This window comes from Atta colombica, unplaced genomic scaffold (assembly GCF_001594045.1).
Source record: "Atta colombica isolate Treedump-2 unplaced genomic scaffold, Acol1.0 scaffold38, whole genome shotgun sequence".
Lineage (NCBI taxonomy): Eukaryota > Metazoa > Arthropoda > Insecta > Hymenoptera > Formicidae > Atta > Atta colombica.
Window position 1 is genome coordinate 2,646,585 of NW_017259490.1, and position 16,423 is coordinate 2,663,007.

The 16,423-nt window shown below is 32.8% G+C and overlaps 1 protein-coding gene across 1 annotated transcript; it reads right to left on the reverse strand.

Moving 5' to 3' along the window:
- Nucleotides 1–6,735: 6,735 nt before the first annotated feature.
- LOC108690922 (synaptic vesicle glycoprotein 2B) lies at nucleotides 6,736–13,314 on the reverse strand. Its single transcript, XM_018198474.1, has 10 exons — nucleotides 13,255–13,314; nucleotides 9,886–9,954; nucleotides 9,593–9,754; nucleotides 9,049–9,211; nucleotides 8,853–8,974; nucleotides 8,467–8,705; nucleotides 8,204–8,385; nucleotides 7,516–7,811; nucleotides 7,077–7,364; nucleotides 6,736–6,857 (listed from the first exon to the last, which is right to left on the reverse strand). Exons 1-10 carry the CDS (start codon nucleotides 13,289–13,291, stop codon nucleotides 6,811–6,813), a joined length of 1,605 nt encoding a protein of 534 aa, XP_018053963.1. The 5' UTR covers nucleotides 13,292–13,314; the 3' UTR covers nucleotides 6,736–6,810.
- Between the last annotated feature and the right edge of the window lie 3,109 nt (nucleotides 13,315–16,423).

The following is a 16,423-nucleotide window of genomic DNA, read 5'->3' on the forward strand; positions in this document are numbered from 1 at the left end:
ATATTATGAATTAATTTTTATTTAATAAGATATTTATTAATTGATGTATTAATTTTAATTCAAGAGAGAGAAAGAATCGTGGCTGCTACAGTAGCATAAGTTCTATGGCGAGTCCTATGTCGCGAGGGGACCTGTACTGAATCGAATAGTCGCGTGATCGATTTTTAAAATTGAAAGCGATTGACGTGCCACGAGTCCCGGGTGTATTATCTCCGATTGCCGTTCGGTGCTGTACATACGTATAGTACATGTACATACACTGTGCCTTCCCAGCTTCCCTTCTTGGTGCAGCGCGTACTCTCGGGAAATAAAAGTGCGCACGTGCCAAGCTCGTTTCGCATGAAAAAAGAAAAAAATTATGCCTCCTTATTCGGAGCTTTATACTACAGTAATACGATGTACTGTGATAAGAGTTTGACCGCGAGTCTTTTCTTTCTTCCTTTTTTTACGATTATGAAACAAGCGAGACAGCAGAGAGAGAGAGAGAGAGAGAGAGAGAGAGAGAGAGAGAGAGAGAGAGATGTTTGCATATAATGTTAATTAACGGTTAATTAACGAAGGATATTCTGTACATCGGAAATGAGGAATGAGATATCGCTGATAGTTTCATGAGGATCATCTCTCAGCTTACAATTAGTCGCGCTAGTCGTCGAAATGTTTCGACCGAAATGAAGAATGGCTTCTGTGTTGTTTTTTATTTTCTTCTGGATGTAGCTGTGCACGCCTCGCTGACTTCCGATATACGGGAAACTTTACTTGAAGAGGATTATACAGACGCATATATACGGACGTTTTTTTTTTACATACTCTGTAGAATATACGAATGAATTTGAAAGAAGGAAAGAGCGTACACAGTGTTCAGAACAATGTGTTTAAGTGCATATGATATAAACGTGTACCAGTATACGTATTCATTCACGCAAGTACATGATACACAATACACATACACGCGTACATAAAACACACATACACAACATATATTGACTGATCGACCCGTTATTTTCGACCATTACTTTACTTTCGTACTACCGCTTTTATCGAACGTAAAAGTGGCCGTTACTTTGTAATAACAATTGAACGAATTGAGAGCTACAAGAAACGATATATTATGATGCGTATACGCCGTTTAAATGTTATATACTGATATGTATACAGAGACGTATACAAAAAGATGTCATAGGTAGCTAACTGTGTGTGTGTGTGTGTGTGTGTGCGCGCGTGCGTGCGTGCGCGCGCGGGTGTGTGAGAGAGAGAGAGAGAGAGAGAGAGAGAAAGAGAGAGAGAAAGCGACAGTCGGATTGGATCATCGGCGAAAATAATTGTAACGAGGAATGAGAGGACGTCGGCAGATTGTTCGCTTTGGATGACTCCGGTTTACTTTTCGTAGTCTCTTTTCCCGCTGTTCTCCAACACGTTGTGGTCGAGGTCCATCTTTGCCTCTTGTGCCACGATTAAGAACGTGCGCACCGCCTTGGAATGCGTTTGAAATGCTTACGTGCCTCTATCCGCGCGATGTAAGAGCTGCATTTGACAATTTATGAGACAGACACGTCGTTCGTATCCTCAAGGGAATCCGATTACAAATAATTTAAGCTTACTGTCTTGAGCTTGAGGTACTAATATTTGTCAGCGACGTCCGTGTCCTTATATTTGTATTATGATAATGTTATATTTGCAATAATTCGAAAAAAGACGACCAGTATAAATACGATAAGAATAATTTAGAAATAAAAAAAGAACTAATTAATTAACGAAAAATGTAATATGATGCGAGAAGTCGGTTTAATGAATTCGTAATTCGTGTTCGATTCGCAGATCTACGCCGTAGCGTATATTATGCGTACGCATACAAAATACGTAACGATTCATATTTGTACCTCTTTGTGCTTTTGTCGCGCTCAAGCATCCAAAAGAGCCGTCGCGGTCGTCGTATGTTAAGAACAAAAAGGAATTTGCGAAGGCGCACTCTAAAATTAATGATAGGACAGTCCTACGACGTAAATATCGCTGCGGGGACATTCGGGCATCTTCTTCCCCTGCGACATGCCTCGTCGCAATAAATGCGAGAACGATTTCTCCTTTGTCTCGAGAATTTCGAGAGAGAAAAGATCGCGAAAATGCGAAAAAAAAATCGTATAATATAAATTTCTCCTCCTGAAAAAAACTTTGAAGAAGAAAAAAAACATCTACGCTTACAGAAAGTCCAATAGCAAACTCGCTTTAATAAATTTATTTAATGAATTATTATCGAAAAAAGAAGCAAGAAAATAAGTTTATTTCATGGTATTCTTCATCATATTCTTTTTTTATCGAATCTTTTATCTCTCATGTGAATTAAAATTTTGCGAAGTTTCGTTTCTGTCTGTTTGGATGATTTTTAATAGAACGCTATTATTATAATTATGTTTTTTGTACTGTTGTCAATCTCATTGACATTCTGCATACTGCTCTACCTTTCGTTTTTTTCGAAATATTTCTGTAGATACAAAAGTGTTACTTATAGATTGTATCTGTATATAATATATAATATAAAGTGCGGAGAAATCTTTCGGGTTTCTTGATAATTTTTCGTGAATTTTTGTAGCGTCGTAAAAAATGATCGAAAGCACGAGTCTATACTGATCTAAGTAGAAAAGGAGGTTCGGATGTGAATAATGTAATATACATCTTCGATGAAGATTTTTTTTCAAATAAGAAAGACTAAATACATTTGTTGTGTACATTCGTAAACTGCGTGGAACGTTTTTGCATTTCGACTGAAACATAGAAAACATAGATTCATCTAATGTATGGATTGTCTTCTTCACTCTACCTCTTCGTTTTGCTTTCTTTTTCCTTCATATCCTTTCGCGCTTCGCTAGTTTATCTTTTTTTTACAATCCGCTTTTTTTGATCTTTTATTCATTTAATCTTGATATATTATTTTTTATTTACTTGATTTTCAGTGATTATCAATGCGAACTATTTTTGTCTAAAAATAATATTCAAATATATATATGCGCGCGCGCGCGCGTGTGTGTGTGTGTGTGTGTGTGTGCGTGCGTGCGTGCGTGCGTGGTGCGTGCATGCGCGCGCGCGCGTGTGTATGTGTGTGTGTGTGTGTGTGTACTTTTTTATTTCCAAATTATATATTTTACTAATAATTTTTTAACACATTTTTCATCCGATGTTTTCTTTAACACAAAAGTTAATCTGTATGTAATACAGATTACTATCAATTTTAATATTTCACGCGCGCGTAATGAGAGAGATTGTTACATCGGCAAATGACTGTTTTTCTGAAGCGCGTCAAGCAAGACTGAGCTTTTTGATTAAGAATAATTTATTCTTACGCCTATTCGTTGTGAGATTTATCTCAAACGGAACGATTGGCTTTCGCCAATAAAAGAGCCGGCCACTTGTTCGACGAGTTACCGTTTCTCTCGGGCGACGCGACGTGCTATTATCTAGTAGTAGTAATAACGAGAGAGTAATAACATTAATGTTAACGATCGAACGACGATTAGAGCCGTTTGCTAGCGTTTACTAATTCATAACTGCTATCGGCCGACCGACCACTCCACGTGTCTATGGGCTAGGTTTAAATAATCTTTAAACCATAGACACACAACATGCAATACGATAGTTCCTCGTTAGCGAGATTAGATGCCTTCGAGTCTTACTTAATTGACGGTTTATCATTAAGATCAGAATTTGATTTCAAAATTTCTTCGTGCGAAGAGAAAAAAAAATACGTGACAATAAAATAGAATGAGGTTGCCGAGGGAGAGGAGGGGGGGGGGGAGTTTCACGGGAAATATTCGTAGATGGAGGTAAAATGGAATGTCGAATCAAAGATAAAATTGCGCAAATGAATGAATGAAGGCAGCTGATTTCCCTATAAGGACCCTACGTCTGTGACACATAGTGCCTTTGTATAGCCGTTCACTGTTTACATTTAATTAGTGTTTAGAACGAGAGACAATTAGCGGTTATCACGCGTATCCGTAAATACTACTATTACAGATAAGTACTGTAAGCGCTTCATCGGCATCGGTATTACGATATTTCTGTATTTTTGGAAAAGAAAGAAAAGTAAGAGGAAACCTTCGGTTCATACGTATCTTTCCTCTTTCCAAATTCATTGATCTTGTCTCCTTTTCATTCGAAATTAACAATATACACTAAATGGACTGAACTTTGAGTAAAAAGAACAAGAGAGAAAAGATTTTGAATTTATAAATCTATAAATGAATTTCGACGATTCCTGCCGTGTCCTACATTCTAGGGGTACACTTTAAGCCCGTTAGAATGTAACGAATAAACGAATAGTGCCTTACCACGAGATACTGTGCTTTTTAAAAGTTCAAATAGTAGTCGGGAAGTAGAGAGACACGCTTTATAATACGGACAACTTAGATTTTTCCCAATTGCGAATGCGTTTCAAATCGTAACCTTGCGAAATTGATAAAAAATTTATTCTTTGTCATCGCAAATGATTTATCGAATGTGATCATCTCTTTAAAGATCGATCGATTTTTATCGCAAACTCGTCGACGAATTTGGAAACTCAAAGAAAAAATGACCTAAGAAATAACATTTCTAATTGCTTGCATTTCTATTTGATTGAGAAAAATTCTCAATAGTTTCTATAATAATGGTATTTTAAAATTACTAGTCTGGATATGAAAATAAGAAAAATATAAAATCTTTAAATATTAATAATTAATATTGGAATATAAACTCTTTAAACAGTAATTATACAATATATTTTATTTTTTAGGACATAATTTTATTAATCGTTTGCTGTAACAACAGTTTCGAAATTGGTCGATATGGCAAATATTGACATTCATTTTTTTATTTGACTTTCGAATTTGGAATTAAGCAACGAGCACAGACCATTGTTCGCTTTGATATTCACCGATGACATTCACGGATGAAAGAGCTTTCGATCAGGCATCGCGATTTCTCATTTTCGAATCACGCGCAATAAAATATACGCAACAAAAAAGTATATATAATACATCGATGCGGAAGGAGTGCACAACGAAAAATCGAGGTAAAACAAACGTTGCTGTATATATTGTACATAAGATGTGTACGCACGCGCATACGCATATATATATTATACATACTATGTATATATTATGTATTACGTCGGCGACGACGATAACAATAATAACGAATGGTAGTAATAATAAACGACGAATAATAATAAAGAAAACAGGTACCGAGAGTAAGTGCGAATAGCGTAATGAAATAACGATATTATTAGGTAACTCCCGAGAACTTATAATATTATTTTCAATATATTATTGTATTCGATTCTGAAACGAGATAACACGCTTACTGAGCGAACGTGATCGTATATCGAAGATCAAGGAAGTTCTCTCCACTCATTTTTACGAAAAAGAAATAAAACAAATATACGAAATTGCAGATTTGTATCCCACGTGTTATTAATCATCAATCACCAATATCACCAACATCCTGCTTTATATCTCTTTAATAATAACGATTCAATCTTTTTAATAATAATCTCATTATTAACATGTTACGTTATGTGTCTATTAGTGATATTATGTATACAACGACTACGCTGTAAGTTTATTTTAATTTTTTTCCAGCGGAAAAATAAATCAAACAATATTTTTGCAAGAAAAATTTAACTTGATAATTTTGCCATAAGAAAATTTTTTTTAACGACGATGTTAAAATAATTTAATATTAAAAAAATAATTTAATATTGACAAAACGTGACGATAATAGATTCCTAGAAACTTCTATATTGCCTCTAATATTATCTATTAGTAATATACGAGGAACGGACGCGATTTTAATGCACGATAGGTGCACCATAAATATTGAGTCATTAAAACTCCTGCGGAGCTTACCAAGAAACGATACTTAACTCGACTCGTTTAGAAACTGATAGATAAGTATCTTTCATTTGTTGCACGATGATTAGTGCGTAATTGCAGTGCATTAGTTTGACATAAGATATTTCAGATAATGATTGGTTCCTACTTTTTTGTACATGATAATTAAAATACCTTTTCTCTCTGTCATACATTTTATTTCTATTTTTATACATTATCGCGAAGAATCACTCGTTACATCTGCCACATGACGAAATACGTGGCAATTAACTTAAATATATTATCTACATACTACACGCATTATACAATACGAATTAATAAATATTAAAATAATTATTTACAAATGACTTAATCGATAAACGTTTAGATAGTAATAAAATGATATGGAATGATGTGTATCGTCGATCAGTGAAATTAGACCGTCATTGACGAGCTGATAAAATTAATAACTGATAAAGGACGGCTTGTCATTTAATTAGTAATTAAACAAATATCGATAAATTTACACTTTTTCTCAGAATAAGTTGATTGAAAATAAATTATGCTAATCTCACTGAACGTTTTGATGCGTGACACGATTATGAAAGCTAAGCGCATGGATTTTTGTGCAAGAACTTATCGATATCAGATGCTTATTTACAGTAAGCGCTCTTTCGTATTCCAAACTTCGCAAATCGCATAAATTTGGTAAAAAAAATAATAATGATGATACAGAGGAAAACGTAAAGTAGTAAAACGTAAACAGTGAATCAGTTAATCACAGAAACCGTATAAGGCAATAACATAAGCAACAGCAAATAAAAAATATTGATTTGCTTATTGTTTATGTTTTATTGCATTTTTACTGCTTAATTAACGTTTTTTGAGTGCCATAACTCTAACACGAATCACTTCATTCGAAATACTTCAGATTGTTCTCTTCCTAACATGTCTGTTTCTTCCTCGACATTTATTTCTTTTCCTTACTTGGTATCAGGAAACATAATAATCCGCCAACTGAAAACAATCAATTATTCATTTTTTTTATCGTGGATTTTTTATTTTTTACTTGAACATCACTAAGTTATTTTATCCGTTAGATCCAAGTTTTAGGAAAGCTGTTCAGTAAATTCCAACATAAAAAATTAACATAAAATCGGTCCTCTGAACAATATTGATTTTATGTTATGATGTCGTCATAAATATTTTTTGAGATGGACATTTCGTTATACTTACATGTGGTGATACCAACTACCAGGAATATAGGGATCTCGCAGCTGAGATCCAGCAACATGCCGAATGCGAGATTACTCGTCACCGCGCCGAACCTTCCCAAGCATACCATCATGGACACCGCGGCGGCGGACACGTGCGTAGGAAAGATGTCGACCGCAACGCTGGTAATCACGAAATTCGTCGTGGCTGCCATCAGAGTGAACACGCAGGCAGTTATAAGGATCTGCAGCGAGGATCTCACAAAGTACATGCCGAAGCTAGCGATGGCAGCTACCATCAATGTGGTCACTAAAGAGAAAAGAAACGTCGGAATCTTATTCTCGTTAAAAAAAGATAAAGAGAAAAAAATTGTAGATAATGCTAATTTACTAAACGACACTATAGTATTATTTAAAAAAATAATACTCTCTCCTCTGTTCACATTAAAGATAATTCTTACCTGGCATTGTTCGGCGACTAACTCTATTTGCTAGATATCCAGAGGCGACATTGCCAAACAAGGAAACGGCGTTGATTATCAGAGAATTAATGAACACCCGTTCATCTATGTGCGGTTTGCATTCTGTAGTGCTTTTATTTGTTAAAAGCGGGAACGATTCCTCTGGAACAGTGTGATTTAACATCTGCGACTCATGTATTAGTTCGCAAACCGTCACGGATACATTCGGATGCGATTGATGATATTTCTCGAAGCGATTGAACAATTCCGGTTGCCAGAGATTAAAAGCGTAGTATCTATACAAATGACCGATGACAATGATAGAATGAAACAATACATATATAATATTTTTTATTAAGTAATACTTCATTTATATAACAATTAAATTCTTGATTATAACTTTGTTCCAAAACTAACAATATAAAAAATAAGAAGAGAATGTTTAATAGCAACAGGTTGACATTATTTGTTGTCATTTCAAGTAACGTCTTTATATAATGTTAATTTACATTAAAATAATGATAAATAATATTAGCTTGTTTGTTGGGATAGAAATTCTCTTTTCATTGATAATATTTTATACAAAATATTTTATACAAAATTGCATAATTCTCTCTTTAAGTGCTTTTTAAAGAGAATATATTAAAGATACGACTGTTTCAAAGATTAGAAAATTAAAAATACTCACCCAAACATATTCGTGAAATAAATTATCCACAAGAGAGAAGCGTACTTTAAGATAGGTGGCGTTACAGTTGTGCGCAATTGCCACCAAATATTTTTCAACAATTTCATCAGCATGTCTGAGGAAGACAATGGCTCCTTGTCCTTTTCTACTTCGAACATGGCATCGGAGAGAAGTTCCTTCACCTAGTAAAAGTACATGACGTCATCAGTAGTTGATAATACTATTTTGAAAAATAAAAATTATTTTTCCCTAATAAAACTTACCGGAAACTCATTCTTATCACGTCCTGTATTCACCGCATAAATTGTTTGAAGAATCATGAGAGCTTCGTCAGTCTTGCCTTGCGACACCAGAAATTTCGGACTTTCCGGATACGTTAAAGTTATTATGGCAATAATGAAAGTTGGTATACTGATAGCGCCAAGGAATAATCTCCAAGAATTATATTGAATACCGTAAAAATTGAAGGATATCGGCAATGGTATTATTATCCATGCTAAACCTGAATGAATAAATCCATAAGTTCATATTGGTTTTCCTGTATTCTGTTATTGTGATACATTTAATTGTTTATATAAATAGAGAATATTTTTAAAGAAAGCAATTCTAGGTTCTTCTTTATTGATAATTTAAAGAAAAAAATTATTACCAGGTAATATTAACCAAGCCAGAGTGAAGAAAAAACCTAAGTAACAGATGCTCTTTGCTCTGTATTTTTCCGCGTGGGACTCGCCGAGATACATATATATCAAGGAACCGGGTCCGCCCATTCTAAAAGTAACAAAAAAAAAATATCATATGAAAGCACGATTAAAATATGCTACATTTGCCGTTATTATACTTACAAGAATCCGCTTATAACTCTGAATGCTAGTAGCAGCTCAAAATTTTGCAAGAAACTTGTGATCAGCGTAACGATACTATCGCCGAAAAGAGTTATCAGCAGAATATTTCTTCTTCCATAAGCACCTGCGAAGACTCCCCAGAAAAGTGCGCTGAACACAGAGCCTGAAGCGATTGAACATGTGTAATTCCATTAAATAATATATCTGTATCGTTCTCTTATTTCAGAAATAACACGATTCAGAAAATGTGATTTTCAAATTATCACTGTCAGTCAGGTAAACATTAACGTACCATTATCAATCTCATTGAAAGTGAACTTCATCAAAAATCGTCAAAATTATCATACAACTCAAAAAAAAGTGATCTTTTAAGAATTTATATAACGAAAATGACAAAAATGACTGTCAGTGTTACACTTTTTGTATTAATTTTTTTGCATAATATTTTTATGTTACTTTCTAACATATTCATCTTGTGTCAAATTAACACAAAAATTTGAGTGGATCATCTAAAGGACACGTGAAATGTGTTAAAAAAATTTACCTGCAAGAAAGGCGACATTTAACAGCCCTTTCTCTTCGGATTTCATGTTTAAATCACATTCAGCTGACGGTAGGATATATGCGCTCGCCCCAAATTGACAGCCGACGCAGATGAACATCACGCCGCAAACCAGTAGGAAAGTATATTGGTATCTTCCATTACCTATAAATGATTATAGTAAATTTTAATAAGAATCTTGAAAATTGCGTGATTATTATATTATTTATGTATTTCTAATATTTTTTTTAGTTATGTATTATTTTACAATAAAATACTCTTTCACAATGACTTACCGCATATTTCCATAGCTTTCTCAAAATCTGCGGTACCTTCCTTGATCCCATGATCCTTAGTCTCCTTCTCTAAAAAGCCAAAATGATTTTATTCATTGAGAAATTTTCTCTGATAACAACGATACTTATAACAATGCAAAATCTCTAAAATTCGATACACCATCTAAGATCATGCCTAAATAATAATATTTTATTTCAGTTTAATTGTTGTAAGTACGAAAGTAATCAGCGTCTTATATCTGAGATAAATTTATTTAAAAATACATATACACAGATGTATCGTTCCAACATCTAATTTTGAAATAGTAGGTACTTTTTAATTACGATGTATTCATATAAGCGGTCCTGTTTCTAATCTTAATATTAATTTTCTAAAATTTTTTTACGTCATAAAAATGTCTGAAATATCTGTAGTTTACGCTATAAACATAATTCAAACTATATCGCATTCACGTATAAATTTATGTGAAAACACGCAAGATCCGAACAGAAAATAATTATCATTTACATTTCGTTTCTTTGATAGAGCCGCAAAATTTTGCGATATGTCATGTACGTATAAACTGATTACGCGCGCCCAAATTTTCCATACATCTTTACACAAATTTATGGAATTAAAACAATGCGCATTTTGTAACGTCGACGTGATTCATTTAGCCTTAGCCGTATCTCTTGTGATAAAGATGCGTATTTTCACTATGCCATCTCGCGAAGAAACATTGAAGTATTATTGAAATTAGTGTATCAAAACTTTTTGTCACACTGATTGGAGTTAAGTAAATAAATAGACGTTAATAATTATGACACAAGTGCTTGTACTTATTATTGTCTTCATTAATTGAACTCAATATTGATAAGAATTTCTTATGCTGAAATCTGACTTGCGGTATCTAAAAGTGTATAAAAAAATTTTAGCCCAAAGTAATAAAAAAAACATTTTTTATAAATTAATATAATGTATGATAATCTGTAATCTTCGAAAAATTATGCATCACCGCGATTGACTGCAAAATGCATAACGGCGGTTTCCTTTCATTATTCAGTTATTTTCCTATCAAACTATTATAAACAATATCATCTAGGCGCGTGTATATGTGGAGATATTAACTTGGAATAGGGGGAGAAGATAAGTAATAAGATTTACGCGGACTAACAGAATTATGGTGGCTTGCTTCTGATTTACTAATTAATGCAGTAATACCGATAATTAATGTTAAATATGCACAAAATGAGCTAATTAAGCCTTCTGAAATTAATTGCGTATAGGAGTATTTCGATCAAAGAAGAAATATATTGTGTAATATCGTGACGAATGAGTTTGTTAAATTTCTCTCTTCCTCTCTTCTTCTCCTTCGCTCTTTCTCTCTTTCTTTCTCCGGAATTATACATGAAAAAAACGATTTTGCTAAAAATTTAACTAAATACCGACCTGGATATAATTTTGTTAGATCGCAGAAATACATGTAAACAATTTATTGACATTTGATTTATTCTTAGAACCACACACATAAAACTATTTTTATTTTTTGTTGACTATATAAAAGTAATTATTGGATGTTCGTATTAATTGTTAGAATTTTTGAATTGTCAAAATTTTTTTGCATTGTTCATTATTTGAGCATCCACTAATTATTTATAAAATTATTTTTATATTTCTAGGTAAATTTTAAAATTTTTCAATAAAATATGTTCTTTCCGCGTATAACAATCATATCAAGAAGAATATCTCAATATTGCAAACGAGAAAAAGAACGCTGCTGCATAATGTCAAAAGTGTAACGAACGAGTTCATTCTGTTGAATCAACACGTTCATTCTGTTACATCAAGAACAGTTATATATGTCACGAACAAGATATGCATTGTGTCATTGCTCAAACATTTCTTAAGTTTGTTAGAAAGAAAATTTCCACGCTTTGTTGTCATCGTAAAATTCTGATTGACAAGTTGCTTAGATTAATGTTAGAGTCGTAAGTAAATAACGTAGTATGATTATTCTTGAATATCGTTCTAATGCTGATTCTATTTGTTAAAGAGCTTTTCGGATAAAGACATGAGAATATGAAACGTTTTCGAGCGAAGTTACTATCTAAAGATGAGTAGGACTTATCTTTATTTCATCATCCATATTTTTTCTGAACTGCACGTATTCGTCGTTCTCGTGCAAGTAGTGTTATTTTCCGATTGTTTCGATGCAAACGTAAATCAGTATGTTGCGCCACGTTGACGTAAAAGCTAGCTATTGTGGACTGAATTTTTTTGCCCAGTTCTTGAAATTCAATTATCTTACAGATACAATAATTGTGTGAGTGGTACGCAAATTCTTCTACTATTGTTTCCCGCGAGAAACAATTGTTTGTAAAATGCAATGACAATTTGTCATAGTTAAACTATCTTCAGAAAAATATCTTAGCGCTTTTCTCTCGAAAACTTGCGTAAATATACAGTGCAAATTAATATCAATTCTGCTCATGTCGTCATTTTGATGTCGTTGTGGCAATAAAAATATCATTTTAACACCAAAATGATTTTGATGTCATTTGCTGTGAAGCGACATAAGATTAAGTGGCACGTACATCCGATAAAGAACTTTGCCGGATTTTAATCGAATGATTACACATAAAGTGGCAAGTTACAGTAATAAGCAGAGAAGTAATTGCTTTTTGTCATTTCAGCGGAATTGATGCCGCAATGACATTATGGTTTGCAATATTTTATTTTGAATGACTTATGACTCAAACGCAATGGAATATTTTGAAACAAGCTTTGGAAATGAAAATATTGTAATAACTGTGTATAAACAGTAAGTCAATCATTTAGAATATGTAATAAGATTTCGATATGTGTGTTAGATTGTGTGATGATAATGAGAAAAGTTAAAAAAAGATTTTTTAACTTGAAAAATATATTTAGATTTCCTTGGTATTTATTTTTTTGCTCGTGTAAAAAAGCAAATCGAAAACTTGGCGCCAAGCGGAAGCGACAAAATAAAAATGCAACGGTCGCACCAATTTTAAAGAACCAGATTTAAATCAGTTGGCAAAACCCAAATATCTCATAAATTCGTGTCAAACGAGAAAATGAATGGAGAATAGATTTCAACTCCCGTCCCATAATCGTGTTGCATTGAAGCGCGTTCCACTGAAGTCTCACTGGAATCGTTAAAACGTTTAATCTCAATTCTTAATCGTTAAAACGATTAATCTCTCTTTAGCATTATAGGAAAAAGTTCACAGTTAAATTTTAATTTCCGATCTTAAGAAATTAATTCAAAGTGCACAATATTTATTTAGCTTGCGATGAAAACTTTTCGATTGCGTTACTTTTAAGACATTAGAAATCGTTGAAAATATTCTGAATACAAAACTGACCTATAGAAAGAGAAATGGTGGAGATACGGCTAACCATGGTGCAGTGGAGATGCGCCTGAAAAATTTCCAGGACCAGAAGCAGCTACGGCAATCAAGTCGGTTACGAAGAAGCCTAATCTGCGACTGTCAATCGTGGGTGGTACAGAAACGCCGGTAGACCGTTTAACTCCCTTAGACCGTCACGGCGTCACTCGTTGATGACGATAGATCAACGTATCGATCGGTGCCGCTTGTCACGGCGCTTTAAATATTACCTTCCTCGCGAGCGGGAACACAATCGCGCGAGTAGGCGCAATCCGAAAATCCTTCCCCACTTACTGTACTGCTCGCAATTGAGGAGTCGCTAAGTCACTAGTCCGTTATTCCATATATCATACGAATGCACCTCGCGTCGCAGTAATAATTATCTGTTACGAATATCTGTTGTAAATATGTGCTTGTAATAAAATATGTGACGCAACTCTTGCGCAACGTAGTAAAAATCCAATCTGACAACAAATTATTTATTTATTTATATTTATTTATTGCAATCATCATATTTTTTTATTATTACTGACTCGAAGCATATATGTAATTTATTTATTGATATTCGCAAGGATTAAGCTCTGAAAATTCTTTTTTTTTTATGAAAGTGTAGTTTACAATATACATTAAAGGAACTTATAAAAATGATCAAAGTTTATATAGAAGTTATAATGGAAAGATGTAGAATGTAACAGACAAAAACTTTCTTTTTATTTTCGGTATTAAATTTAATTTTATAGATAAAATTTCTTATTTATTTTACATTAAAATAGTATTTCTTACTTGGAACAAAAAAGTTATTTACTTAAATCAATGAAATTAGTGAGAAAATGAAATTTTATGTGATATTTCATATTCACAATCAATTTTAAATTAATTTATTAATATTCTCTTGAATCTTGCTGCTTTTTTTCACACATCGATAGATTAGTAATGATCTAAATATTCTAAATGAGATTCCTAAAAATAGACAATACATTTGTCACGTGATTCTCTGTGTAAGTGTGTACGCGTAGCATAAATCACACGTAACAACAAAGATCAGAATTAAGAGATATACGCAGCAATGAGAATATGCCGACTTTACGTTGAACAGACGATAGATTTGTTTAATTAACTTGTAATCTCTCAGTTTGCCATTGCGTCAAGAAGCTGCTGGAGAACCTGTCAGACGGAAAAGTTAATTCTTACATGATCGGTCTGGCAATATTTGCTTTAATTACGAATGAATTAAATTGCCCCATGGCGACCACCAACGGCGAACATTTTAAATAACAGAACTCATGATCGCGATCTCGTTTTGAGCGCGATACGCTTGCTACTTTTGTGAGCGCTCTTTATCTCCGAAATTTGCACAAAGGGATGCTCTGGCAAATTTCATTATTATTGACCATTGGAATATTTCGTAACATTAAATGTAATGATTAAAGTTCACGTTTTAAACGCTACGGAATGTTTTGTATTTATGTAAGAGAGACTGTATTCGTAAGAATTCGTATTTGATCTTCCATAAAAATTGTATGTTTTATATGATGTAAATTGCTCATATTAAGCAAATATGCGACAAATATTTTTTTTCTAAAATAACTGTTTAAATATGTATTCTAACATATTTGTATATTATTTATAAATAAGAAAACTCATGTTTAGGATTAAATTTATATTATAATTTATATTATAATTTAAGCCTAAAAACTAACAATAAAAAATGAGAACAAACAGTTGTTTAGAAACATTTTAAATATATTTATTATATTTATTTCCGTTAACCTAAATGTCAAACATAGATTATTTAACTGATAAAACAATGTTTCCTTTTTTTAAATTAATGTGCAGAAATTAATTTTTAATGAAATAAAAAGGAACCTCTTATGTACTTCATCAATTGCTTTAATGTGTGTGTGTGTGTGTGTGTGTGTGTGTGTGTGTGTGTGTGTGTGATTAAAATATGTTCTTTTAAAGTTCCTTGTAGAGTGGAGCTCACTTTGAAGAGTGAAATCTCACTCTTAAAGATTAAAAATTGAGCCACTTATTTTTCAAAGCTGGCTCAATTATTTTCACATTTTAGAGGGAGAGAGTAAGGTTCCAAAAAATTTAGAAAGAATGTTATTTCTGAAGTTCTTTGAATTCTTGTTACAGATAACGTTACACCTTAAATATAAAGTTCCTAAAGTTATAACAAGAGTTAATAACGAGAAGGTGTGTATGCGAACAATAGGTGTCAGTCGGAATGACGCGAACAATTATAAGAATGTTTGTCTTGGGTGCGGTTCTTCTTTCATTAAGAGGACCAGAAACCCTTGAAGAGCGAAGAATTAATGTTCATTAACCTGAGAATTAGATCCAGTTCAATTATCGCTATAAGTTATAATATTTGTTACAGAGAATAAAAAGTTCAAAATGTGAACATCTTATATGACATCTTATATTGACATGATTATATAACACATTTACATGACATATTTGTTATAGTATCAAAGGTATTGACATTGCAGAGTCAGTATCTAGGGATCTTTCGAGATGACAAAACGGCATTCGCAATTATATAATTCCTAATGATATATAATTGATACATAATTCCTAATATTAACGGCTCATTGCGATAACTGTAATTAATTAATTGTAATTACTGCAAATCAATTGTATTTTAATCAGTATATAATTTATAAAGTAAATTGTTAAAAAGAATAATAATTTTATAAATATCTATTTCTTGTTAAATACATAAAAGTATATCTATATAAAACGTATTTAAAGAAAAAAAGTAAAATATGACTAACGGATTTATCTGAAGAAAACGCTTTCAATTAATTTGCTTCAACTTGTGATATATTATATGTTATAGTTCTTGCATCTTTTATTAAAAATCTCATTGGGCGAAACATCATTATTTCTAATTTCTGAGTCAAAGATATTTGAAAGTATCTTTTATTGCGATTTTCGTGTTTATTCATTTGTTTACATAAATTTGTATTTGTGTATGTGTGTATATATGCGCATGCATATTGAAAATGTTAAAGTAGCAATTATAACAGTAAAAATATATGATTATATTCTACAGTTTCATCTATCGTTGGGTCATCGCGTGAGCGTGCACGCACACATACGCGCGCGCGCGCACACACACACACACAGAGAGAGAGAG

Excerpts from the sequence above, each read along its gene's own strand:
- LOC108690922 (XM_018198474.1), bottom strand. The coding sequence starts at position 13,291 with ATGGTTAGCCGTATCTCCACCATTTCTCTTTCTATAG. Across the intron at positions 8,975-9,048 it reads AGAGTTATAAGCGGATTCTT|AATGGGCGGACCCGGTTCCT; the intron begins GTAAGTATAATA and ends TGTTACTTTTAG. Across the intron at positions 8,386-8,466 it reads GTGATAAGAATGAGTTTCCG|GTGAAGGAACTTCTCTCCGA; the intron begins GTAAGTTTTATT and ends TACTTTTACTAG.